The sequence below is a fragment of the Piliocolobus tephrosceles genome, chromosome 9, assembly GCF_002776525.5.
Source record: "Piliocolobus tephrosceles isolate RC106 chromosome 9, ASM277652v3, whole genome shotgun sequence".
Classification (NCBI taxonomy): Eukaryota; Metazoa; Chordata; class Mammalia; order Primates; family Cercopithecidae; genus Piliocolobus; species Piliocolobus tephrosceles.
This window is the reverse complement of record NC_045442.1, coordinates 11,668,263-11,695,784: the sequence shown is the minus strand read 5'-3', so window position 1 is coordinate 11,695,784 and position 27,522 is coordinate 11,668,263. Positions and strand designations below refer to the sequence as shown.

Here is a 27,522-nt window from a genome sequence, read left to right as displayed (position 1 = left end):
ACATATTTTGGCCTTTAGTCCTGCTCATTAACAAACCAAGCAGCTCAGGTTCAACCCCTTCTTTGGGGTCTTATGGATCCTTTTGGATCCCAGGCTCCCTGCAGGCCCCACTACTGGCTACAAACAAGATAGAGCAGGGGGCAGGGGGTGGGGTGGGGTGGGGCGGGAGGTGTGTGATTTTGTGCTTCAGGGGACATTTAGCAATATCTCACGACAGTTTTTGTTGTCACAGCTCAGAGTGCTACTGGCATCTGGTAGGTAGAGGTCAGTGTTGCTGCAGAGTATTCTACAAAGCACAGAACAGTCCCCCACAATAAAGAATTATCCAGCACTAAATGTCAACAGTGCTGAGGTTGAGAAACCCTAGAATACAGGAACATTAGACCTAACTGCTTTAACAGAACGCCTAGGGGAGGTGGGTAAACTTCTTTAACCTGCAGTGAATTTCTACCTGAATATAGGCAACATTGAAGATGGGTTACATTTTTCTCCTCATTACTTTCATGAAACCTCACTGTCCAGAATTGAATGGACATTGTTTACTTAGGATAGACTCATTAGAAACGGAATTGCAGTGTCAAACGAAGGGATAGTACTTTCAAAAAGCTCTTGCTATATACATTGTCAAAATGCCTTCCAAAACAGTGATGTCACTTCTCCCACCAGGGCATGAAAGCCTGTGTCACTGCATCCTTGCAGGTGATGGATGTTTTAATGCTTCAGATCTTTACTAATTAGAAAGGTAAAAGTGCTGGTGTGGGGGTTCAATACCCGCATCCCACTCCACCTGTCCCTCATTTCTCACCTCCTACCAGCTCCTGACTCCATCTCCCCTCCTCAGTCTTCAGTCCACTTGAGTGGGCAGATGTCTTCCTAGCTCTGCACGTTTTCACTTCTCCAGCCTCAGCCCGACATTCTATAAGCCAACAATCCCTTTTTCTGCTTATGGTCACTGAAGATGGTCTTTTATCTCTTACAACTTTAAAAAAAGTTCTAATTAGCCAGAAATTTGGAAGGCTAAATGGCCAGGCCATTCATCAATTAATTAATTAAACATAGGGTGACTTATCAGATGTGGGGGTGGGAGTGGATGGAGTCAGTTTGGCGGAGGTTTGGGTCATGTCTGGCTGAGGTTGGAGAAGTGGGGTTGCCTTTAGGATTCCAGGACCAGACGAGGGTCTGCCTTTGGTAGAGAAACAAGTAGGAATGAAGCGTGGGTGTGTCTGGCTACGAGACTCAGGGCTCTCCCAGGGAACTGGGGCTCCAGACCTATCTGTACCTGGTGACCCACAGCCATCCCAAGTCCCTCCAACCCAAACTCAGCTTCTGCCCCCATAACGCTCATCATCCTGTGATCCCCCTCTTGGGTACCATGATCCACCTGGCCATCCAAGACAGAAATCTGGGGGTCATCCCTGACTCCATCCACTCCCACCCCCACATCTGATAAGTCACCCTGTGTTTAATTAATTAATTGATGAATGGCCTGGCCATTTATCCTTCCAAATTTCTGGCTAATTAGAACTTTTTTTAAAGTTGTAAGAGATAAAAGACCATCTTCAGTGACCATAAGCAGGAAAAGGGATTGTTGGCTTATAGAATTGAGAAGCCCACAGAGAGGTTCTGGCTGCAATAGTGGCTGAGTCCAGAGATTCAAAAGATGGCTCTGGGGATCCCTCTCACTGGGTCGTGCTCTACTTTCCTTTGTGATTCCCTAGTGTCCAGGGAGGTGCCCCCAGCCTGGTGGAAAAGATGCCCTTGGCAGGTCCAGCCTTCCATGCTTCTTCCAGCCAGTGGTCCAGCCTTCTCTTTTTTATCGAGACAGAGTCTCACTCTGTCACCCAGGCTGGAGTGCGGTGGTGTGATCTTGGCTCACTGCAACCTCCGCCTCCTGGGTTCAGGCGATTCTCCTGCCTCAGACTCCCGAGTAGCTGGGATTACAGGTGCATGCCGCCACGCCCAGCTAATTTTTGTATTATTATTATTTTTCTTTAGCAGAGATGGGGGTTCACTATGTTGGCCAGGCTGGCCTTGAACTCCTGACCTCAGGTGATCCACCTGCCTTGGCCTCCCAAAGTGCTAGGATTACAGGCATGAGCCACCGTGCCTGGCCTCAGCCTCCTGATCAGCTCCCATAAGGAATCTGAGTGACCCTGATTGTGTCATGTGCCCTCTCTGAAGTCAATCACTGTGCCCAGAATATGGGACACTCTGATAGCCACGTGAGTCATACACTCACCCCAATAGGGCCAAGGTGGGCCCAGCTCTATACCAGCCGCTTCAATATCCCTTGGAGCAGTTTCTCAAAGGACATAAAGGCAGCACATATCCGTGAAATGATCTTTTCTAACAGTTTTTCTCCTCCCCATCCCTGCTGTCACAACCCTCCCCTGTCACACCTGGATCACTGTGAACACCTCCAAACTGCTATCTCTGCCCCAGTGGGCACACTCCTCATCGCACCCAGGCCCCTAGCCCCTCAGGAGACTCTGACTATGAGTGCACTTGGAGGTCCCTGAATCCTGCTTGCTAGGGAATGTTTGGAAGGAAAGATGCAAGTCTGAAGAAACCTCCTGTTCACAGATTAAGGACCAGGCACTGAGGAGCAGCTGTGTCACCAGGGCAAAGGGTGAGGGACAGGCCTGCACAGTCCTGGCCCTGTGTGCTTCACACACCCTTGGGCTCCTGGTTCCTCTTCTCTCTCTGTTGTCTCATTTCTGGGACGCCGTGGGCAGCGTGGGAGTATGCCTCCCGGGTTTAGCCTGGGATATGTTCCGCGATGCTGAATAAGGCTTATGTTGCCAGCAGAATGGCCAGGCGCAGTGGCTCACACCTGTAATCCCAGCACTTTGGGAGACCGAGGTGAGTGATCACCTGAGGTCAGGAGTTTGAAATCTTCCTGGTCAACATGGTGAAACCCCATCTCTACTAAAAATACAAAAATTAGCCGGGCATGGTGGCGTGCACCTGTAATCCCAGCAACTCGGGAGGCTGAGATAGAAGAATCGCTTGAACCTGGCAGGTGCAGTTTGCAGTGAGCTGAGATTACACCACTGCACTCCACCCTGGGCAACACAGCAAGAATGTGTCTCAAAAAACCAGCAAAACAACAACAACAACAAAACCCCACGAAAACAGCAAAGATTGTCCATCTGGTCCTGTTCCCTGTGACCTGTCCTAACGGTGAGATCCCTTTGCATTTCAGCAGGAGGACGCCGGCTTGCATAACGTCATCCTGTGGCCTCCAAACCCTGAGCCCCCACAGGTACTGGGGAATGTGCTGTTCTGCATGGCTTCCCTCTCAAGCCCCTTCCTGACGTCTAGATGGTTGCAAACATTTGGTGTGGCATGTGCATTTATATATTTAGGTTTTCTCCTCCTCCCTCTTCCATTGCTTCTTCCATCCATCCCAAATAAGTTGTAAAACACAGTCGAAATCGACAGTTTATGTTTAGATTTTTTAGGATAGTATTTTAGTGTGCCTGTCCAAGAACTGGCTTGGTTGATACGTTCCACAGTGCTGAATAAGGCTTATGTTACCAGCAGAAAGGAACGCAGATGCTGGGAGCCAATACTAACCCCTCCGAACTCTTCTACTTTAATATGATTTGTCCGCAAGTGAAGCTGGGGATGGGGTGGGGACCCCACCTTTGCCGCCTATGAGCAAAACCAATTCGTTGTAAAAGAAGATTAAATTCTGAATCAGCTGTCAGTATCATGCAACAATGTGCTAGCTGAGTTCCGCTGCCGTAGCTCTGCCCAAAGTGTTTGCCATCCACTGGGGAAGATGGTAAATAAGGAACTTTGCATCATCTCACAGTACTTTTTCCCGGAGAGGACCTTGAGGTTAGTGTGTGTTTATGGGTGTGGTCAGGGTGAGGCTGTAAAACCCCTGGCTCCTCACTGGCCTGCTCTGAAGTCCCCTTCACACCTGGCCAGGCGTGGCAGTCATCCAGGTGAAGTGGTCTTTTAAAAAAGAGCGGGTTGGGTGCGGTGGCTCATGCATGTAATCCCAGCACTTTGGGAGGCCAAGGCGGGCAGATCACTTGAGGTCAGCAGTTCAAGACCAGCCTGACCAACATGGTGAAAATACAAAAATTACCCAGGCGTGGTGGCACACACCTGTAATCCCAGCTACTCAGGAGGCTGAGGCAGGAGAAGTGCTTGAATCCAGGAAGCAGAGATTGCAGTGAGTCGAGATCACACCACTGCACTCCAGCCTTGGTGACAGAGTGAGACTCTGTCTCAAAAGAAAGAGAGAAAAAAAAAAAAAAAAAAAGCTGCTCTCCCCTGGAGGATGGCTGTTAGGCGGGTGCACCTGATGCATTTGTTTCTCTGCAGATCCCAGCAAGCAGTGATGTTTAAGGTTGTGAAATAACTATTTGCATAGAGCATTGTGAAACCTTTTCATACGTGTGAGTTCATCTGCTTCTCCTCATTATCCCATGATCTGGGCTGATGACTCATGTTTTGTAGACTCAGAAGGAACCTCGGAAGGTTAATCATCCCGGGTCATTTGGGTGAGTGGAGGAGTGAGAATTGGAACTCTGGGTCACTCAGGCTGCTGGGCCAGTGGTTTTCTTTTTTTTCTGTTTTTTTTTTTGAGACGGAGTCTCACTCTGTCCACCAGGCTGGAGTGCAGTGGCGCGATCTCGGCTCACTGCAAGCTCCGCCTCCTGGGTTCACGCCATTCTCCTGCCTCAGCCTCCTGTGTAGCTGGGGCTACAGGCGCCCGCCACCGCGCCCGGCTAGTTTTTTGTATTTTTAGTAGAGACGGGGTTTCACCGTGGTCTCGATCTCTGACCTTGTGATCCGCCCGTCTCGGCCTCCCAAAGTGCTGGGATTACAGGCGTGAGCCACCACGCCCGGCCGCCAGTGGTTTTCAAACTGGGTTCTGGGAAATCCTGGAGCCAACAGCAATGCTTCCTGGACCGGCTGAGGACAAAGAGGAAGTGGAGAGGGGAGAATCCAGCTTCCTGTCCCCGACCCTTCCACCAGTGCAACTTACCCTATATGGCCTTATAATGCAAGATAGCTCTTAGAAGAAAATGTTTTGGGGCCGGGCGCAGTGGCTCGTGCCTATAATCCCAGCACTTTGGGAGGCCGAGGTGGGCGGATCACGGGGTCAGGAGTTTGAGACCAGCCTGACCAACATGGTGAAACCCCGTCTTTACTAAACATAAAAAATTAGCAGGGCATGGTGGCACGTGCCTGTAATCCCAGCTACACAGGAGGCTGAGGCAGGAGAATCGCTTGAACCTGGGAGGCAGAGGTTGCAGTGAGCTGAGATCCGGCCACTGCACTCCAGCCTGGGCGACAGAGCGAGACTCCGTCTCAAAAGAAAAAAAAAAAAAAAAAAAGCTTTGGAATCAGAGTTGGAAAGAAACACTAATCTGGTCCACCTCCATTATTTTTTCAGTTTTGTGCATGGTGGATCCAAAGGACAAGGCACTTATTCATTGCCATAAATCAGTGGCAGGTTGGAGACCAGAAGCCATCTTGGGGGATCCTAGTCCGGGCTCCCACGGGTGTCCCCGTTAGGGGAAGAGCAGTTTGTCCAGCTCCATCTCACAGAGGTCTTCCAAAGCGCTTTGCAGCGGAGCTCAAGAGTTCAGTCACAGGTTCCCACGTCCTGATGTGATGTGGATATGGTTTTTATTGGCTTGGTAGACATTTGGGAAGCCCCTCCCTGCTGGGCAGCTGGTACTTATTTAGGTGCTGCGATCTCTAGAGAAGCAAGACAAACAAGGGCCCTACTCTCTGGAACTTACAGCCAATCGAGGAGTCAGATAAGCAAGTGAATAAACAGACATCAGTGAGTAAATACATTTGAGACTTTACTGCGAATGTATTGTTTACCAGGCATCGCTGTAGCACTTGAGAATCAGCAGTGAACAATTCGGCTGTGATCTGGTTGAATGAAGCTTCCTTATGAGGCGCTAATAGGCAAAAAACGCATCATAAAATTTCCAATGGTAACCACGGTCAGGGGGCTATTTATTTTTTATTATTGCAGTAAAATATATATAACATAAGATTTACCATTGTAACCATTTTTAAGTGGACAGTGCAGTGGAATTAAGTACATTGCAGTGCAACCATCACCACTATTCATCTCCAGAACTTTTGCATCTTCCCAAACTGAAACTCTGTGCCCACACTCTCCCTCTCCCCAACCCTTGAGAACCTTTCTTTCCTTCTTTCCTTCCTTTCCTCCTTCCCTCCTTCCCTCCTTCCTTCCTTCCTTCCTTCTTTCACCGAGGATCTTATTCTTTCGCCGAGGATGGAGTACAGTAGTGCAATCATAGTTCACTGCAACCTCGAATTCCTGGACTCAATCAGTCCTCCCTCCTCAGCCTCCCTAGTAGCTAGAATTATAGGCATGTGTTACTGCAGCTGGCTACTTTGTCTCTGTGAATTAAACTACTGTAGGTACCTCATGTAAGTGGAATCATATAGTATTTGTATGTGATTATTATTTCACTTTTGCGACTGGTTTATTTCACTAAGCATAATGTCCTCAAGGTTCACCCATGTTGCTGCATGTCACAATTTCCTTTCTCTATAAGGCTGAATGATATTCCATTGTATGTATAGAACACGTTTTGCAAATCCATTCTTTTTTTTTTTTTTTTGAGACAGAGTCTCACTTTGTTGCCCAGGCTGGAGTGCAGTGGCCGAGATCTCGGCTCACTGCATCCTCTGCCTCCCAAGTTCAAGTGATTCTCATGCCTCAGCCTCCCAAGTAGCTGGGATTACAGGCATGCACCACCACACCCAGCTAAGTTTTGTATTTTTAGTAGATGGACACTTGGGTTGCTTCCACCTTTTGACTGTTGTGAATAATGCTGTGATGAATATGGGTGTCCATGTACGTATCTGAGGCTCTGCTTTCTATTCTTTCGGGTATATACCTAGAAGTGGAATTGCTAGATCAGACGATAATTCCATGTTTAAGTTTTTGAGGAACCACTAAACTTTTCCACAGCAGCCGCACCATTTTACGTTTCCACTAGCAATGTACGAATGTTCCGGTTTCTCTACATTCTCCTCAACACTTGTTACTTTGTGTTGTTGTTGTTGTTTTTAAATTACAGTCATGCTCATGGGTGTGAAGTAGTATGTCATTGTGGTTGGGCTATTTTTGATGCAGTGCAGGGGACAGCTCTCTGTAGACACCTGGTGGACTGAGAAGGAGACAGCCACATAAGGTTTTGGAAAAGCAACATTCTGGAATAAGGTAACAGGTGTGTATAGTATAGGGATAGTGTAACAGTTGTGGGAGGAATGAGCTTGCTGTACTTTAAGATCAGCAAAGAAGGCCAGAGTGGCTGGAGAAAAGTGGATGAGGCAAATTATGGTGAGCTGTGCAGCCAGGGAAGTGGGTGAGGGCTCATTTTTGTAGGTCCTGACCAGCCCTGGTAAGGAGTCTGGCTTTCTTCTACCTGTGGTACGAAGCCATGGTGAAAAAAGCGCATTTCACTGGGATTTGAGCCTGTGTGCTCACTCACCATGGGGGTGAGACCCTAGCAGTCAGGGCTTTCTAAGGAGGAAGCAGAGCAGCTGATGGTGAACTTGTACCCAGCTCTGTCTGGGTTCAGCAGACTTGAGACTCAGCACTCAGTCAGGCTGAGCTCCTCAAACTGGCCAATTGGAAACTGACAAGCGAAGGACTGGTTAAAACCAATCAGCCACATTTCCTTCCAAAACTCTCTGGCTTTTGCTTTGTTGAGTCCCCGTGACTTGTTCAGGGAGATGGTCTTTGAGCCTTCGCAGGAGCTGCAGTCCCTCATGTATACCCATCTGTGTGAGTAAATCTCCTCTGCTTCAAGCTCAGGGTCTTGGGTTATTCTTTGCAACTCAACAGTCACGGTGCCTGATTCTTTCTCTTGTACACAACGATCAAGGGGCTGAGCCTCTCAGCTGTGTTTGGCTCATTATTCTGGATGGGGCTGAGGTCTGGGGATAATAGAGAGCAAGAAGCCTAGGAGGCCAGGCTCCCAAGTGAGGCTTTTTGTAGGTTTTTGTGGTTTTTTGTTTGTTTTTGTAGGAGATACCTCGGAGGGTAAAAGGAGCGCACTCAGTAGCGTTGTAACCAAACCAAAGCTTCAGTCACTCACCACTTGTAGAGTCCAATTAACAAGAGCTACAGGAGTTTGAGACTAGCCTGTGCAACATGGCGAGACCCCCGTCTCTACTAAAAATACAAAACATTAGCAGGGTGTGGTGGTGTGCACTTGTGGTCCCAGCTATTCAGGAGGCTGAGGTGGGAGGATCACTTCAGCCCTTGGGGGAGAGGGGGCAGAGGTTGCAGTGAGCCAAGATGGCGTCACTGCACTCCAACCTGGGTGACAGAGTGAGACCCTGTCTCTAAAAACAAATAAACACACAAACCAAAAAACAAGAGTGAGGGCTGACATGAAAAAGTGACTTTTTATTCCAAAGCTTAGCTTAGGGTAAAAAGTACAGGCTTCTCTTTTTGAGGGCACTGCTTTAGTTTTGGGGCAGAAAGCAGGGACTTTTAAAGGGGGGACTTTGCATGCACAGCAGGTGGGCAGGGAGCGAGCAGGTGGGGGACCACTGGGCTCACTTCAGTGCCTTATCCACCAGGCGGTCCAGCTGGCACAAAACTAGGTTCTAAGGTGGTCATTGTCTTGAGATGCTCTCCAGGTGGGAAAGAGTTCTGTCGTGGGCGTACTTGAGGTTGGAAATTGACAGCTGTCTCTTGAGGCAATTTCCTGGTGGGAGAGCTTTCTGGCTCTGAAGCTTCTAAGTGAGCACATAGTCAGATAAGCTTGTCCTGTAGGGAATGTCTGGTGAAGGGAAAGTCAAGGCTATAAGGTTATAATTGCATTTCTAAAGAGCTACGTAGGAAGTGAGGAACATGAGAAAAGGAGAGAGAAAAGAAGAAATAATAATTAAAACCATTTTCTTTCTCTTAGAAAAATGGTATACTCGGTTACAGCATCATAGCATTAAGGGACATTGAGTTTTGCAGGTGGGGGGATGCGAAATGGCTTAGAAAGAACACGGGGGAGTGCACAAGGTTCCTGACTCTATTTTGTGTTTTTTGCTTTTTTTCTGTTTTGTTTTGAGACAGAGTCTCACTATGTCAGCCAGGCTGGAGTGCAGTGGTGCAATCTTGGCTCGCTGCAACCTGTGCCTCCTGGGTTCAAGTGATTCTCCTGCCTCAGCCTCTGGAGTAACTGGGATTACAGGCACGTGCCACCACGCCTGGCTAATTTTTGTATTTTTTAGTAGAGATGGGGCTTTACCGTGTTGGCCATGCTGGTCTCAAACTCCTGACCTGAGGTGATCCACTCACCTTAGCCTCCCAAAGTACTGAGATTACAGGTGTGAGCCACCGTGCCTGACCTCCTGACTCTATTTTGAAGCCATGATCTTCTGGGCTTGTGGAAGGAAAATCAGCCTCCCCTTGAGAGGGTCGGAACCTGGTAGGTTCTCAAAGGACAGCTGGCATGGGTGAGGTGGGAAGGTTAAGGGTCTGTTCTGTGATGATCCTGGGATATAAGGGTTCAGGCTGCTGATCTGAGTGCAGAAAAAGGTGTGGGAATTGGAAGGTGGGGGTGGAAACAAGGTCAGATGAGGCAGCAGGGTCTGTGGTGGCCTGAGATGTGGTGTTGGGGGACAACAAGTGCCTGGGAGGACTGAGCCTTCAGGAAGATGAGGGAGGCAGGGAGGTAAGCACAACAGGACCTTTCCTCGGAGCCTCTAGGCAGTGAGCCAGCAGTTTATTTCAGCAATATTTGCTTTTGACACTTTTTGACAACAATTAATTGTTGCATTAATTACAAACTGATTTATCTTATTCAAGAAGTCCATTTTAATAACATCACTATAGTCTTACCTTCGTATCCTGTGATTTCTTGTTTTGTCAGCACAAATGCTATTGAAACTCTCAATTTTTTTTTTTTTTTTTTTTGAGATGGAGTCTTGCTCTGTCACCCAGGCTGGAGTGCAGTGGCCGGATCTCAGCTCACTGCAAACTCCGCCTCGCGGGTTTAGGCCATTCTCCTGCCTCAGCCTCCCGAGTAGCTGGGACTACAGGCGCCCGCCACCTCGCGCGGCTAGGTTTTTGTATTTTTTAGTAGAGACGGGGTTTCACCGTGTTGGCCAGGATGGTCTCGATCTCCTGACCTCGTGATCCGCCCGTCTCGGCCTCCCAAAGTGCTGGGATTACAGGCTTGAGCCACCGCGCCCGGCTGAAACTCTCAATTTTAATGGTAGGCTTGGGTTCTGTTCTCTGTTCCTGAGGGAAGAGAAGCCATTGACAGAGGAAAATTGCCACATTCAGCCTGAAACCTGTTCTATCCGCTAATCGGAGGTTCCTCTTACTGAGCTGGGACCATGGAGCCTCAGCCCGGCCCCCTTGTGGGTGCCTTTTGCAGCAAGCTGAGTCCTAGTTGTTACTCTTGCTCCTTCCTTTGGGAATGGACTCACTTAGGCCTCTTGGGAGGCTGTTCTCAGGAGGCTCCAAGCAGCCTCCGTTACTAAAGTATACTTGCACAAGTGAGATATTGCGCCACCTGGTGGTTGGAAATGAAGAGAAAGCCGTATGTATAACCACAGCTCTAAAGGGTGACTCGTTTGGGGAGTGGGAGGACACGGTCCAGTGGGAAGTTGGGGGGAATGCCTAACAGCCAAGGGGAGCATCACCTGTCCCTGAGAGTGTCAGGGTCCTGGCTTATGTGTGTCCCTCTCCGGGAAAGAGGTGGTGGCGATGCTGTGATGAGAGCTGTCTCCACTCGACAGCCCTTCCGGGGGTTTCGTGCATCATGACTTGTGTAGAAAGCTCCATGGTGAAATAAGGGCCATGCCAGCCCACAGCCCCAAATGCTGAAGGTGGGCTTCACAGTTGTTCAGTTCTGGAGAGCCCTACAGGGGACACCTGGGCTCCAAGCTCCACGCATGTGGATTTGAGAAGGGAAGGGCAACCCTAACCCCTGCATTACCACTTTCTGGAGTTGCCCTTGGCCGTGGGACTGTCATGATTCCCATCTATGGCTCTGACCATGTAGGAAGGAAGAAAAGACATTCAATCCTATCATTAGAATGACCTGATTTGAAAACATATCATCATTCAGTAACTCCATTCTAACACTTCTGCTGTCCGGGTGTTTCTGTAGCAAGTCCTAAAAAACAGAATTTTCAACTCTAGAAACTGTGATCAATGCTATGAAGCAAGAAGACAGGTGCACAGACCCCAGACCTAGCCTGGGTGTCAGGGAAGGCACTCCTGGGGATCTGATGTTTGAGCTCAGAGCTGCAGATGAGCAGGAAGTAGTCAACATCAGAAGGACCTAGAGCCAGCTCAGCAGGCACGCCTCCCCCAGCTTGGGCAGGTCTCCCCTGGTCGGGTCCCTGCTCTGTGTACAAGATATGGCCTGGATGAAGTTTGCTCCTGAAGGAGACCTCAGCACTGTGGACATCTGAGGAACAGAGGACCGGGGGGACAGGAGAATCTGTGCATGCGAGCCGTCCCCAGGGTCTGGTCATCAAGAAAGGCTGAGGTTGTCTGTTGCTCAGGCCCTGTGTGGTTATTGTTACTTTGCTTGACAGAGGAAAGTGCCATATATATGTGCACATCTTGTTTAAAGCTACGCTTGGTGCTCTAAGGTTAACTTGAAGGTTCCTTCTTTAGCTCTTGAGGAACTCAAGGAACTCAGCATTACAGCAGCTTCAGCCAGTGCAGGGCAGGCAGCATTTCCACAGGCTGCAGGTGGGCATCTGGGCTGCTTTAACTGTGTTTAACGTGAAAGAAGTTGAGCAAAGAGCAAATTAAGCAGCAAGAATTAATTCAATCTTCATGACAGCACAGAGTTTCCTTTCTTTCTTTCTTTCTTTTTTCTTTTTTCTTTTTTTTTGGTAATGAGATGGAGTCCTGCTCTGTCGCGCAGGCTGGAGTGCAATGGCGTGATCTTGGCTCACTGCAACCTCTGCCTCCTGGGTTCAAGCAATTCTCCTGTTTCAGCCTCCTGAGTAGCTGGGATTACAGGCATATGCCACCACGCCTGGCTAATTTTTGTACTTTTAGTAGAGAGGAGGTTTCGCCATGTTGGCCAGGCTGGTTTTGAACTCCTGACCTCAAGTGATCTGCCCGCCTCGGCCTCCCAAAGTGTTGGAGAGAGGCTTGGAGAGAGGAACTGATCTGACCAAGGGCACATGGATTTGGGTTTTCTGACCTCATCCAATTACAGGCATGAGCCACCGTGCCTGGCCAACTTTTTACTTTAGAATATTTTCAGATTTACAGAAAAGTTGCAAAGATTGTACAGAGAACTCCCATACAGATGCTTCCCCAGCTTCTCCTAAAGTTAACATTTTACACCATGCCTGTTTTAGTCATCAGTGTCTACCCAGAACCTAGACTCAGCCCTTACTATTCATGAGGAATAATCATCAAAACACCCATCAAATTCTATTCTGTTGTTTTCCATCTTTTAAAGGAGGGGTGAGGACTCAAACCCAGCTCTCTCGGACTTCAGAGCTTATTCAATTATTCTGCTCTATCATGATGTATCACATCAGAAAACATTCTGTTTGCGGAACGCTGAAATTCCACCCTGGCAGCCTTTCACTTGTTGGCCTGACAGTGCCTGCTAGGTTAGGCTGAGGTGTCCTCTGCAACCTATGTTCGTCAATCTTTTGTGCCCCCTTAGAGGTGAAGAAACATTTGGGATGATCTAGCAGAACTGGTGTGAGAATTTGCCTTCCCTTCACGGGGAAGATGGGCAGCCAGCTGGCTCTACACAGAGCATGTGTTCGTCCTCCATATTTGGCCAGCCTGGCAGTTGTTTCTGAAATCTGATTCCTAATGCCATGGGGATGACCTTTGGTCTACTTCCCAGCATTCACCTGCAGTCAGGCTGCTCCCAAGGAGCTTGTTCAAAGAGGGGGCGACTTGGGCAGACACTGTGGTCATGATCTAACCATGTTAATTAAGCATGGTTTAATTAACTCTATTGGCATAACCAGTGGACAGTGGTCTAGAGTGATGGAGCATTTAAGAGGTAAGTGGATTTTTTTTTTTTTTTTTTTGATGGCGAAATGCTTTAGCTCCTTACAAAGTATATTTTTTAGGACTGGAAAATTGCTGTGAATGTTTAAAGATTGCTTTAAAATAGACTCCAGGCTCTGGAGTGTTCCAGAGCCAACGAAAGACTGTTTGTTTACTCAGCAATGGCAGCAAAGGAAAGATTTGAAGAAGCAACTGGGCAAGTCCACGTGTTCTGTAAGGCTTGCCAATTGTTTTTCCAGGCTGTAATTTGGAAGTGTAAAGAGTAACTTTAGAAATGCATGCTGTTTTGCAGTGACGCCTGCTGACACACAGGTCCTTTGGAATCCAGTAAGCAGTAGAGCTTAAGACTATCTCTAAGATGGGGAACAGGAAGCGGGATTCAAACACACTAGGAAATGTGGCAAAAGAGAGGGCTCCCAGGGCTGGGGATATGTCCTTTGATTTGCAGACGTGACTACCAGACTAAATAAGAATAATCTATTTTTCATACATTCAACAAATATTTATGGACTGCTTCTTCTGTGCCAGGTGCTATTCTGGGCATCAAATCTAGCCTCCTATACCACATTATCCTCAAATGTTCAATTGCTATAGTTCCTTGGAGCGTGGCAGCAAAATGACAGTGACCATAAAGCAATGAATTCCACTGTATGGCGAAGCAGCATAAGGCAGGGACAAGAGCACAGACTCTGGAGCCAAACCATCCTGGTCCAAATCCTGGCTCCACCATTTCCAAGCTGTGTGACCTTGGGCAAGTGGCTTAACATCTCTGTGCCCAGTATTCTTAGCTATAACATCGGGCTGTAAGGATTGAATGAGTTTAAATATGTAAAACACTTAAAAGAGCAGTACTTGGCACATAGAAAGTGTTCATAATAATTAGGTTGCTGTTGTTATAGCAGAAAGAGTGCTATGTAAATTTTGGGTGTCAGTATTCTTGTGGAAAGAGCATTGGACTTCAAGGTGGGAGACTTGCAGAGGGCAGAAGGCAAGCCTCTCTGTTTCTTATCTGGAAAATGGAAAACATGATTTTACCTGCCCAGTATAGCTCACGGGGATTTTGTAAGAATCAGATGGATGTCAGAGAGCTTTGAAAAGTGCAATGTGCCATTCACACAGAGAGTTTTGTCACTTTTAACTCCATCCAGATATGTTTCTGTTGGGGAGAACTAGTATCATTCTTGCAGGTTAGCTTTCTATTAGAAAAAGAAGTGGGCTGGGCGCTGTGGCTCACGCCTGTAATCCCAGCACTTTGGGAGGCTGAGGCAGGTGGATCATGACGTCAGGAGATTGAGACCAGCTTGGCCAATATGGTGAAACCCCATCTCTACTAAAAATGCAAAAAAGTAGCTGGGCGTGGTGGCATGTGCCTGTAATCCTAGCTACTCAGGAAGCTGAGGTAGGAGAATCACTTGAACACGGGAGGCAGAGGTTGCAGTGAGCCAGGATCGCACCATTGCACTCCAGCCTGAGTGACAGAGTGAGACTCCGCCTCAAAAAAAAAAAAAATAATAAATAATAATAATAAAATAATTTTTTTAAAAAAAGAAAGAGAAGTGGAGCTGAAAAGGGAGAGAGGCCTGCTTTTTTTTTTCTTCTTCAAAGACAAATCCAAGCCCTTGTTATAGTCCGTCTGCCTGAGGAACTGTAACCTGTGGTGCCTTTCTTCCCCGGACTCAGAGCAAAGATCTGTCTCCTTATGCCATCTGTTGTTTGCATCTGTCTGGGCTATTATTCGTCTTCTTTCCAGAATTACTATAAAGAAATTTTCTTTATGGAATACTGGGCACGAGATTTATCTGTTAAATTATTTGCAGAATATTTTACTGCAGGTCATCTGGTGATTGAAAGGGGGGCCTGGTCTCAGGTGTTAGGAGCTGAGGTTTGCATGGCAGTCAGACAAGTAGGAATTGGATTAAAATTTCAAAAATGCAGGACCCTGATTAAAAATACCACCCACTCTGTATTGTTAATCTTGAGTTATTATAGTAAAATGTGAGAATCATGCATCCAAAGATTTATAATTTATAGATAAAGAGTCTTGGCCGGGTACGGTGGCACCTGTAATTCCAGCACTTTGGGAGGCTGAGGCGAGCAGATCACAAGGTCAGGAGTTTGAGACCAGCCTGGCCAATATGGTGAAACCCCATCTCTACTAAAAATACAAAAATTAGCCGGGGTGGTGGTGGGCACCTGTAGTTCCAGCTACTTGGGAAGCTGAGACAGGAGAATCACTTGAACCCGGGAGGTGGAGGTTGCAGTGAGCCAAGATGGTGCCACTGCACTCCAGCCTGAGTAACAGAGCGAGACTCTGTCTCAAAAAAAAAAAAATAATAATAATAATAATCTTTCTCTGAAAATGAGGATTATAGAGTGTGAACTTATAAGGTGATTTAAAGTTTCCATGGTCTTGGCCGGGCGCGGTGGCTCAAGCCTGTAATTCCAGCACTTTGGGAGGCCGAGACGGGCGGATCACGAGGTCAGGAGATCAAGACCATCCTGGCGAGCATGGTGAAACCCCGTCTCTACTAAAAAATACAAAAAACTAGCCGGGCGAGGTGGCGGGTGCCTGTAGCCCCAGCTACTCGGGAGGCTGAGGCAGGAGAATGGCGTAAACCCGGGAGGCGGCTCACTAGCTGAAATCCGGCCACTGCACTCCAGCCTGGGCGACAGAGCGAGACTCCGTCTCAAAAAAAAAAAAAAAGTTTCCATGGTCTTGATATTGTCCTATGGGGATGATTGTCTTCTTGGATGCACAGATCAAGAGGCTGAGGCCCCTGGGGCAGGGCAGGGGCACTCATTAAGGGAATGGCTCAGCCAGCAAGGAGGTCAAGCCAACCCTGGGTCAGCAGCCCCCTCTCGTGTGAGGAATCATCCCCAGCTCTCTCTGCCTCCTTCGACACCGCCCCATGGAAGGGATCAAACGGAGACGCCCTGTCCTGGTTCTGGGATCAGAGATAATCGGTTATGTCTAGATTCCACTGCTGTGTGGTCTTGGCTCAGTTACTAAACCTCTCAAAGCCTCAGCTCTAAAACAGGGACACAAATATCCATCTTTCTCTTAAGACAGTTGTGCAAAGATACCAGCCCAGTGCCTGGCCTTAGTAAGTGCTCAATAACAGGAACATTTATTGCTGCTGTTGTTTTATTTCCCCCCATATTCTGTCTTTCAGCTAAAATGAAGGAACATTTTTGCATTGTAGTATTCACGTTAACACTAGAATGTATGGGTGCCTGAGAGATGAAGCATCTTTATGTTTTACCTTTGGACACAATGGGATGAACACAGATAGCCAGCCACTCAGAGAAATGCACCAGGCAGGGGAACCCTAGCCAAAGCTAGCTTACGCTTCGGGCTGGTGTCTGAAGGTCAAAGACTACAGCCTATCCAACAAGTCTGACGGTCTCAAGAAGTCCCCAGGTGCAGACTAGGCAGATGATTTGCTTTCACATGTCCTGCAGAAATGCCAGGATTAATTTACAAAATCCATAGGCTAGAGGTTGGCAGAGTTTGATGGGTGGGAATCCTCCCTTCCTGGTGGACCTTGGGGGCTGTCTGCTTCACCTCCAGGCAGGAGCCATACCTACTGTCCTCCTTGGGTGCCCTCTGTGTTCACACCCCTGCAGCCATGGGACTGGGGTCAGTCTCCCTAGACCGTGAGCAATGTAAGGGGAGGAAAGGAGCCTTATTTTTTTCTCTCCTTCCTTCCTTCCTTCCTTCCTTCCTTCCTTCCCTCTCTCCTTCCCTCCCTCTCTCCCTCTTCCTTTCTTTTCCTTTCCCCTGTTTATTTCTGTTTCTGTTTTGTAGAGATGGGTTTCACCATGTTGTCCAGGCTGGTCTTGAACTCCTGGGCTCAAGCAATCTTCCCACCTCTGCTTGCCAAAGTGCTGGGATCGCACACATGAGCCACCGCACCTGGCTGGGGAAGCTGTTTCTAATTCACACAATGGCATTGTCTGCTTCTAGGCCATGCATTTGGCCCAGAAGAGTGCCACCTTCTGATTTTTTTTTTTTTTTTTTTGAGACGGAGTCTCGCTGTGTCGCCCAGGCTGGAGTGCAGTGGCCGGATCTTGGCTCACTGCAAGCTCCGCCTCCCGGGTTAACGCCATTCTCCTGCCTCAGCCTCCCCAGTAGCTGGGACTACAGGCGTCCACCACCTCGCCCCGCTAGTTTTTTGTATTTTTTAGTAGAGACAGGGTTTCACCGGGTTAGTCAGGATGGTCTCGATCTCCTGACCTCGTGATCCGCCCGTCTCGGCCTCCCAAAGTGCTGGGATTACAGGCTTGAGCCACCGCGCCCGGCCCACCTTCTGATTTTCACAAAGGTGCCCATGGGCTAGGGAATGTCTGTCCTACAGATTTGCACCATCTGCTAGATTTAAGCAAGCTAGAAAGAAATGAGGTCTTGTGCTGTCTTCAAATGTGTGTTCCACGTAACACGAGTTCTGTAAGATATTAAACTGTGGTACCTAAACAAAGAGTCCTGTGGTCAAGAAATTCTGGCGAACTCTGAGTTAAAATTCGGTAAGTTATTCTGTAGAACTCAGAATCTTGACTATGCTAATGTGCATTGTGAATTTCTACAAGAGGCCTATATTATGTAGCACTCGTCAAAGGTGTTTGACCAGGGAATACTTTGTTTTCCTCCAAGCTGATCTGGTGCAGCTCATCTGGATGAGAGGTGGACCGGGGAATGCACTCTTAGTTGCTAGTGACAGAAATTCAGCTTGTACCCACTAAGGTGAAAAGGGCAATGCATGCGGCCTCATCACAGAGCCCCCAGATGGCTAGGGCAGAATGAGGCTTTGGCCCCAGCGGGGCTGCTCCCTCTGCCTGCCATCTCAACTTTTCTCTGCCTGCAAGCTCTGCCGTCTCTTGCTGTGGCAGCTTCTTCCACCACAGCTGGAAACGGCTGCAGGTGACTCCCGCACTTACCTTCTATAGAACGCCCCCACCAGAACTGCCCTGGTTCTTCAGGGAATCCCATAGAAGGTCCTGGCTTGGCCTGAGTCTCATGTACACTCCAGTGGGCAGGGACATGGGGCACTATGACTGGCATTTTCCATGAGAACCTCAGGGATGGAGGGTATGGGTGGAACTGTTCTTAAAAGAAGGCAGACCTCATCCCAGAACGAGGGGTGTGTGTTGTTTGGGGTGGGGGCACGGGGTCACCGCTGGGGAAACAAAATGAAAGACAGTCACTGCTTTGGGAAATATGGCTTGGGGCTTACAGAAGCCCTTCCCCTTCTTCTGATTTTTATATTACACGAAAATAGCATCATTTAAATAAGGTTTTTTTTTTTTTTTTTTTAGTCTCATCTCTGTCCTATGATTTAGTTTTGACTGAGCCTTATATTTTTGCATCCTGGTTTTAAAAAATCAACTAGTCTGTAGGAATATGGTTTATAAAACAACAACAACAAATCCACTAACCAGTGGACACGCTTATCCTGGAGTGGAAGAAAAGGTGGCCACCTCTCAGAGGGGTTAGGATCCCAAGTGGTTGGGTCCGAATTTCTAAGGGTTCGTCGTTTTCTTCTTCCAGTTAGTTTTTTTCCCTAGATTTCCAGCCGAATTCTGGTATGTGAAGCCATCGGTATGGAGGGAGGAAAGTGTGTTTTCATCTCAGGAGTGCCGCAAACAAATTGGACACTTTCAAGTCTTAGTTTAAATGGCTCTACTTCTCCTAGGGATCTAGTGACCCCAAAGTGTGGTAGGTGTCTCCAGTTTTGGTTTTCTACTAAAGCATTCAGTTGGAACTGCTACTGCTTGTTTGACTTTGTTTCTTCCCCACTGGATGAGAGCAGCAGCCACCTTTGCTTTGCTCCCCGTATATCCTCAAGGCCTAGCTCAGTGCCACACATAGTAGGTGCTTCGTTGGATGGCAGAGCAAGTGAACGACCTTATCTTGAATGCTGTGGTGGGGGCTCTGTTGATAAATGTTTTTCTGTTTTCAGAGACTCCTATCTGATTTCCTTTCCAATTTCTCTTTCTCCTGGCTCAGAGGACTTCATCAGCTCAGACTCCAAGGTCCACACAGCCACCGGGGAACAGTCAGAATATAAAAAGGAAGCAGCAGGACACGCCCGGAAGCCCTGACCACAGAGACGCATCCAGGTAGGAGGCCGGCTCTGGAGGACCGATGCAGCCCAAGGCCTGCCCTGCTCATTGCCTGCTCCAGCATTAGCTTTGCCCCATTTGCTTTGGAAACTGGATGCTTAAACCCATGATATCGTCCCCAGTGGTGAGACATTCCAAGCGGTGGTTCACAGACCTCTCTGTGACTGGCTAGTCCTGCATGATTGAAAAGTTCATCCTGATTTCCTGCCCAAAGATGAAATTAGTAATTATGGACTTCCATTCCAGCCACACTGCAGAGCATCTTCATTGTCAGAACTGAAAATGGAAAACATCAGGGTCCCCAGGGGTTTATCAGTGTCTAATCTGTGGCTAAGTGGAGTCTGTATCCCAGTGTGGTGGCTGTTGCGGGCACTGGACCATAAAACAGAGGACTGAGAACACAATTACCAAGGCCACCCAAGCCCTTCGTCCCAGGGAGGCTGGTGGATGAATCCCAGAAACCAGCTGTGGCAGTGGGATGTGGTGGCCCATCGATCACTGCCTTTTTTTTGAGATGGAGTCTCATCCAGGCTGGAGTGCGGTGGCACGGTCTCGGCTCACTGCAACCTCTGCCTCCTGGGTTCAAGTGATTCTCCTGCTTCAGCCTTCCGAGTAGCTGGGATTACAGGCGCCCGCCAGCACGCCCAGCCATTTTTTGTATTTTTAGTAGAGACAGGATTTCACCATATTGGCCAGGCTGGTCTCTAACTCCTGACCTTAGGTGATCCACCCACCTCAGCTTCCCAAAGTGCTGGATTATAGGCGTGAACCACCATGCCTGGCTGGTCACTGACTCTTGTTAAGAGCCACAGCCAGGCCCTAGGGCTCCCTGCCGGGGCTCTCTCCTGGGCCTCTCCCCATGTTGGCCCCACACTTATAGTTTTAGGGGATGCAAGCAGTAGTCCAGCAGAATCGAGCACCTGGTGTCCAGCATGGACACAGGCCAGGCACGCTGGGGGCACTTAATAACTGCTTATGGGTTCAACTCACAAACAGGTTGTGAATTTGGTCAGAAAAACCCTGAACAATTGGAACCCAGCTCCCAGGAGTCTATCATGACAGGCCCTAAGGGAAACAAATGAACAGGAACTCTATGGAACAAAAGTGCAAAATTGAATGAGAGGCCCCTGTCACAGACAATGAAACTTTGGCTCACAGGCTACTTCATAGCTTTGCAAAACCTTGAGACTCAAAGTGACTTTTTTTTTTTTTGCTTTGGGTAAGTAAGAGCAACCCCTGGTGGCAGGAATTTCCATGCCTGGGGCATTTTTTTCTGGGTGGCTTGGGCTATGTGGCTTTCCAGAGGAAGTACTTGGGGCATCTTGGCAGGAGCTTTGGATTTCTTTAGGGAAATGGCAATCAGATGGGGCAGAGTGTTTTTTGCTGAGGGAATCAGAATGATGCCTCGAACAGCACCTTTGATCTGTGTTCTCTGCTGAAGATGGTGGCTCCTGTACCTCCCCAGACTCCCGTGGCTGTTCCATTTCCATGAACTTTTCCTCAGGGTCACAGGACAAAGGTTTTAGTCTTTGATTCTACTGAGACTTCTAACTTGGCTCTGGATGACTATGAAACTAGTGAATGGATTTGTCTTTTCTGGAATCCCACACAAGTGAAGCCACTCTGGCTAAGGCCCAGGGTCCAGCTCTTCTCTTTCCCTCTTGGTGAGGTCCCAGGATCTCCTAAGAGGCCTGGGAATTGCTCGAGGCCTGTGTCACAGCTGGACTGAAGAGTAGCAGCAGCTCAAATGTCTTTTCTTGCTTATTCCCCGGCTTTGGTCAATTACTATTTTTCCCTTGAAGAATTGCCTCTCATTGGCATGCAAATTGAGCATAAAAGAGGTGCCTGTAATCCCAGCACTTTGGGAGGCTGAGGCGGGTGGATCACGAGGTCAGGAGATCCAGACCACCCTGGCTAACATGGTGAAACCCCGTCTCTACTGAAAATACATAAATTAGCCAGGTGTGGTGGCGTGTGCCTATAGTCCCAGCTACCCAGGAGGCTGAGGCAGGAGAATCGCTTGAATTCAGGAGGTGGAGGTTGCAGTGAGCTGAGATCTCACCACTGCACTCCAGCCTGGGCGACAGAGTGAGACTCCGTCTCAAAAAAAAAAAAAAAAGAGGTGTCTTCCAAGAGCACACTCAAAAAAGCAGCTTCCTGTTCACAATTAAAAACATGATTCCCCTCCATAAATGTGTGTGTATCTATAGTGCAGGGCCCTGTACTAACTCAGAAATCATCTATCGAGAAGGAACAGGCCCTCCTTCTCTGCAAGGGTTGACAGTGAGTCCATCGCTCCTGACTGAGCAGGGCTCCTGTGTGCGGTTTCAGTGAGTCACCCATCCTTGGTGTCACCAACAAGGATAAAGAGTATTTATCGTTGATTTCACGTATGGGTGCCAGACCCCATGCCAAATGCTCTGTGTGCAATAGATCATTGCATTTTTTTAAAACCTATTCAGTTCTGCTCCTGAGTCCTTACTCTGCCGGGCTGGTGGGTATGCCCAGTGTATTAGTCCGTTTTCACACTGCTGATAAAGACATACCCAAGACTGGGCAATTTACAAAGAAAAGAGGCTTAATGAAGAACTCACAGTTCTACGTGGCTGGGGAAGCCTCCCAATCATGGCAGAAGGCAAGGAGGAGTAAGTCACATCTTATGTGGATGGCAGTGGGCAAAGAGAAGAGAGCTTGTGCAGGGAAACTCCTGTTTTTAAAACCATCAGATCTTGTGAGACCCACTCACTATCACAAGAACAGCACAGGAAAGACCTGCCCCCATGATTCAATCACCTCCCCCCAGGTCCTTCCCACAACACTTGGGAATTCAAGATGAGATTTGGGTGGGGACACAGCCAAACCGTATCACCCAGGGCAGCCATCCTTGGGACTCCCGTCTCCAGAGCCTGGTGCATTGAGGCCATCATCCATTCCCTCCCCAACCCCAGAACCTTCCCTGTGATGCCAGTGACCACACTGCCCCTCCGGCCGAGGGACTGTGCTGCTTCTCTGCCACCGTAGGCAGGAGGAAATCTTTGGTGAGGCTTTGGGAGCCCCATGGCCACTTTCTTGAGCACCCTCCCTGCTCATTTCCCCTCTGAACCCGAGGACACGGTCTGGAAGTAGAGAGGGACTCTCAGAGGTTCCCCACTGTTCAGGGCCCTTTCTCTCCACTCTCAGGTGCATTGGCCTTGAGGCGTCTGTCACTTGGCCTCATTGAACAACCAGCATTTTCTCTTTAAAGGATGTAAGTTTTTAAAAAAGGTGGGAAGAGCCATTGACCTGCAACTCTTTGTTTTCTACTTGGAAGAACTCCAGAGGCAGAAAACACAGAAGGGCCTGCAGTGGCCACCTGCTGGGCAGGGAGCAAGGGAAGAATGTAGGGAGAATGCATATGTGAATATTTCCAAAGATTGCCCCTCTGCCCAGACATTATCTCCACTCTACATATGAGGAAACTGAGGCTTGGAGCATGATGTAATCTACCTTAGAGGTAGAAAATCCATTGTTTCTCCTTGAGGCTCTTCCCTCTCTCTGAATTATGCTAAAACATGGGGTTTACTCATCCCCAAAGCAGGTTAAGTTCTTCAGTAGGAAGAATGCAGGGTCCCATCAGTTCAACTGCCTTGCTTTCCAGTTGCCACCTGGTGGCGCTGTTGTAACTTAGCCCAGCATAGTTCAACCGCCCAGAGTCTGGGAGTTGCCTCCCTGATGACCATCCCTGCACAGGCCCCTGGGTTCTTGAGGGAGAATGATCCTAGCCTCCTAGGGTGAAGCTCAGCCCCAGTAGCATCTCTTTCTGCTCACTAGTCTCCACACCAGTACAGCTAATGCCCAGTCTGGACTGGTCCCTAGTTTGCCCTCCTTGGATATCACCAACCAGGGACTGAGCAGCGTTTTCCTTTTAGATCCTTAAGACACAACCACTTTTATCATACAACTTTTTGCCAGATAATGGAGCTATTAATATTAGGTTGTACCAAGGAAATTACCGTTTAGGTAGGTCAAAAATTGTTGGACATTGGCCATTTCCTGTGCTTCCATGTCATACTTGCTCCTTCTTCCAAAAAAGGCCAAGGGCAGTGTTTCGAGATGATTGGCTTTTCTCAGGGAGTGAGAATCAGGCAGGGAGTGACCTTCAGTGATTCCTAGCTGAATTCCTGGTGCCTTTGGTTACTGACTACAGTGCTTAGGCTCCCAGGCAATGGTAATTGACAAAAGACCAAGCAAATTTCCCAAACAAGGCTTTGTGAGGGGCTTATGTTTGAACACAAGGGAGATAACACCCGAGCAGAATTCTCTGACTGGCTCCCCGAGGACAGGTCTTTTTGGTGTTTTAAGAAGGGTGCGCTGGGCGTGGTCACTCACATCTGTAATCCCAGCACTTTGGGAGGCCGAGGTGGGCGGATTGCCTGAGCTTAGGAGTTTGAGACCAGTCTGGGCAACACGGTGAAACCCTGTCTCTACTAAAATACAAAAAATTAGCTGGGCGTGGCGGCATGTGCCTGTAGTCTCAGACCCTCCGGAGGCTGAGGCAGGAGAATTGCTTGAACCTGGGAGGTGGAGGTTGCAGTGAGCTGAGATCGCACCACTGCACTCCAGCCTGGGTGACAGATCCAGACTCCGTCTCCAAAAAAAAGAAGAAAAGAAGGGTGACATGAATAAGCATGAGGTATGGGAACGTCGTTACGTGTTGGGTAGAGCACAGGGTGCACAGGCACAGTGAAAAAACATGTTAGGCCATGTATTGCATGATCAAAAAATGGCAGATATGGAGCCATAAAAAAGAACGAGATCATGTCCTTTGCAGGGACATGGATGGAGCTGGAGGTCATTATCCTTAGTAAACTAACACAGGAACAGAAAGCCAAACACTGCATGTTCTCACTCATAAGTGGGAGCTAACTGATGAGAACACAGGGACACATAGAGGGGAACAACACGTACTGGGGCCTGTTGGAGGGAGGAGGGACAGGATCAGGAAAAACAACTAATGGGTCCTAGGCTTAATACCTGGGTGATGAAATAATCTGTACAACACACCCCCATGACACGAGTTCACCTCTGTAACAAACCTGCACTTGTGCACTTGAACTTAAAATAGAAGTTTATAAAACAAAACAAAACCCAAAAAATGGGAGATAAGCCCCATCTGGGTGGGAATTTTAGTATTATAATGAGCCAGCGGGTGATGATGGGTGATTCTTCTGGACTTGTGCACATGCGGACAATAGAGTTAATTCCCCTGAGTAAGATGATGGTGGAATGCTGCTAACCTTAGCTTCTTCAAGGTCTCTTGGACAGCAGGGATGGCACCAGATGGGGTATGCAAGGTCTGGTAGAGTCCTGGTAGGGGCCAAGTCTCGTCCATACCCTGTCTCACTTTGTCACTGAATGAAGGAGAGTGGAGTTTTAGCTGTTATCTGATGGTTCTCAAACTTGAGTGGGCACCAAGATCACCTGTAAGGCTGATAAAGACACAGATTGCTAGGCCTCGCCTCCAGAAAGTCTGATACAGCAGGTCTGTGGTGAGGCCTGGGAAGGGGCATTTCTTTTCCTTTTTCTTTTTTTGAGATGGGGTTTCGCTCTTGCCGCCCAGGCTGGAGCGCAATGGTGCAATCTCAGCTCACTGCAACCTCCGCCTCCTAGATTCTAGCAATTCTCCTGCCTCAGCCTCCCAAGTTGCTGGGATTACAGGTGCTTACCACCATGCCTGGCTAATTTTTGTATTTTTAGTAGAGACAGGGTTTCACCATGTTGGCCAGGCTGGTCTCGAACTCCTGACCTCAGGTGATCCACCTGCCTAGGCCTCCCAAAGTGCTGGGATTATAGGTGTGAGCTACTGCGCCCAGCCGGGAAGGAGCATTTCCATCAAGTTCCCAGGGATTAGTGCTGCTGGTCCAGGGACCACACAATGAAGACTGCTGCATTCTGCCACGCAGCTGTGTGACCACCTCAGCCCAGTGCTGTTGGGGCTCAGAAGAAGCCTTCTCTGAGAGCTGGAGTAGACAAGGAGGGTCTCCTGGCAGGGGTGGAGGGAGCTTGAGTGAAAAGGGCAGGCTCTAGAGGTCATTCTAGGTAGGGGCAGAATTCCTGAACTGGACCTCTTTAGGGCTGAGCAGGAAGTGAGTGCAGACCGAGGTGGTGACGTTCACTGAAAGCAAGATATGAGGAGTGGCGCCACATTGAGGGGAATCTGTCAGTCAGGTGAGAGTTGAGATTTTATCCTGAAGTTTGAGGGGAATCTGTCAGTCAGGTGAGAGTTGAGATTTTATCCTGAAGTTAACAGGAAGCTAAGGAAGTGCTTTGTGGTTTGTATGCTTTTAAACAAGGGCTTGGCACAGTGACTTACACCTTTAATCCCAGCACTTTGGGAGGCCAAGGCGGGTGGATCACGTGAGGTCAAGAGTTTGAGACCAGCCAGGTCAACCTGGTGAAACTCCGTCTCTACTAAAAAAATACAAAAATTACCCGGGCGTGGTGGCACGCACCTGTAGTCCCAGCTACTGGAGAGGCTAAGGCAGGAGAATACCTTGAACCCGGGAGATAGATGTTGCAGTGAGCTGAGATCATGCCACTGCACTTCAGCTGGGCGACGAGAGTGAGACTGTGTCTCAAAAATAAAATAAAATTAAATTAAAAATTAAATAAAATAAACAAGGGCTTACGCATACCAGGAAAGTGTTCCAAAGATAAAGGTAGGGGCACTGACTGGTGCACTGGAGGGGTAGAGGCTGGAAGGGGCACTAGGAGATATTCTTGCAGTAGAGGAATAGTGGCTGGAAGGAATCCCAAGGGGGAACCCACAGAACCCGGTGACTGCCTGGGTGTGGGCAGAAGAGGTGGAGTCAAAGAAAAGGAAAATCCTAAGCCTTCCATCTGGCTGAACAGACTCCCTCTCAGCCAAAGGGATCCTAAAGAAGCCTTAAAAACTAAGTTTGGTCGGGTGCGGTGGCTCATGCCTGTAATCCAGCACTTTGGGAGGCTGAGGCAGGCAGATCACCTGAGGTTGGGAGTTCAAGACCAGCCTGACCAATATAGAGAAACACTGTCTCTACTAAAAATCAAAAAAAAAAAAAAAATTAGCTGGTTGTGGTGGCAGGTGCCTGTAATCCCAGCTACTTGGGAGGCTGAGGCAGGAGAATCTCTTGAACCCGGGAGGTAGAGGTTGGGGTGAGCCAAGATCACGCCATTGCACTCCAGCCTGGGCAACAAGAGTGAAACTCCATTTAAAAAAACAAAACAAAACAAGGCCGGGCGCGGTGGCTCAGGCCTGTAATCCCAGCACTTTGGGAGGCCGAGAAGGGCGGATCACGAGGTCAGGAGATCGAGACCATCCTGGCTAACATGGTGAAACCCCGTCTCTACTAAAAAAATACAAAAAACTAGCCAGGCGAGGTGGCGGGCGCCTGTAGTCCCAGCTACTCAGGAGGCTGAGGCAGGAGAATGGCGTGAACCCAGGAGGTGGAGCTTACAGTGAGCTGAGATCCGGCCACTGCACTCCAGCCTGGGCCACAGAGCAAGACTCTGCCTCAAAAAAAAAAAAAAAAAAAAAAAAAAACAACAAAAACAACAAAAAACTGAGTTTGGAGCCCTGACAGGATGGAGGTCAGACAGCCTTCGCATACCCGCTCCTGACAGGATGGAGGTCAGACAGCCTTCCCATAACCGCTCACTCACTAGCGGATGTTAAGACTTTCTTTCCTAAGGGTTCAACAGAAACTAGCAAACCAGCCCTTTTGAAAGACTTGTTCCACCACTGGTTTCAGCCAGATCCCCTTCCCTTTTTTGGTTTCGACGCAACAGCTGACCAGCATTCCTTCTACATAAGAGATCACCCGCCATGGAGTGGTTCGGCTCCCTGAGTGCCTTCGCGCCCTCTGCGGCACCTTTTAATGTATAGAGCCTAATTTTAATGCATTTAAATGTTGTCTCCACCTCAAAGTAAGCATGGGGTGTAACATGTCTGTTTGCTTACTATGAATGCATGCCCCCTTCATGAATATTCATAGCTCCTCCTATAATCTGTTGAATGTGTCTACTTAGACAGCCTGTTCAGCATAAATTCTTATCTCAAGCTTCCCTACCTCGAGTGCCTGCTTCCGGCTTCTGCTGCAAAGTGCGGAAGCGCTTCCGTCACTTCCCAGCCCGAGGGATGGATGGCCAACCTGCAGGCTGCAACCCTTTATTATTTATTTATTTATTTATTTAGAGACGGAGTCTCACTATGTCGCCAGACTGGAGTGCGGTGGCGTGACCTTGGCTCACTGCAACCCCCACCTCCCGGGTTCAAGTGATTCTCCTGCCTCAGCCTCTCAAGTAGCTGGGACTACAGGTGCGTGGCACCATGCCCAGCTAATTTT

The 27,522-nt window shown here is 48.5% G+C and overlaps 1 protein-coding gene across 1 annotated transcript in view; it reads left to right on the top strand.

The window, feature by feature from the left end:
- The window catches only part of TACC2 (transforming acidic coiled-coil containing protein 2), a 234,980-nt gene that overhangs the window by 11,384 nt on the left and 196,074 nt on the right, over window positions 1–27,522 (top strand). Inside the window, exon 3 of the mRNA XM_023224380.2 lies at window positions 19,044–19,156. Within this exon, the coding sequence (XP_023080148.1) occupies window positions 19,044–19,156 (113 nt within the window). The remainder of the gene's footprint in view (window positions 1–19,043; window positions 19,157–27,522) is intronic.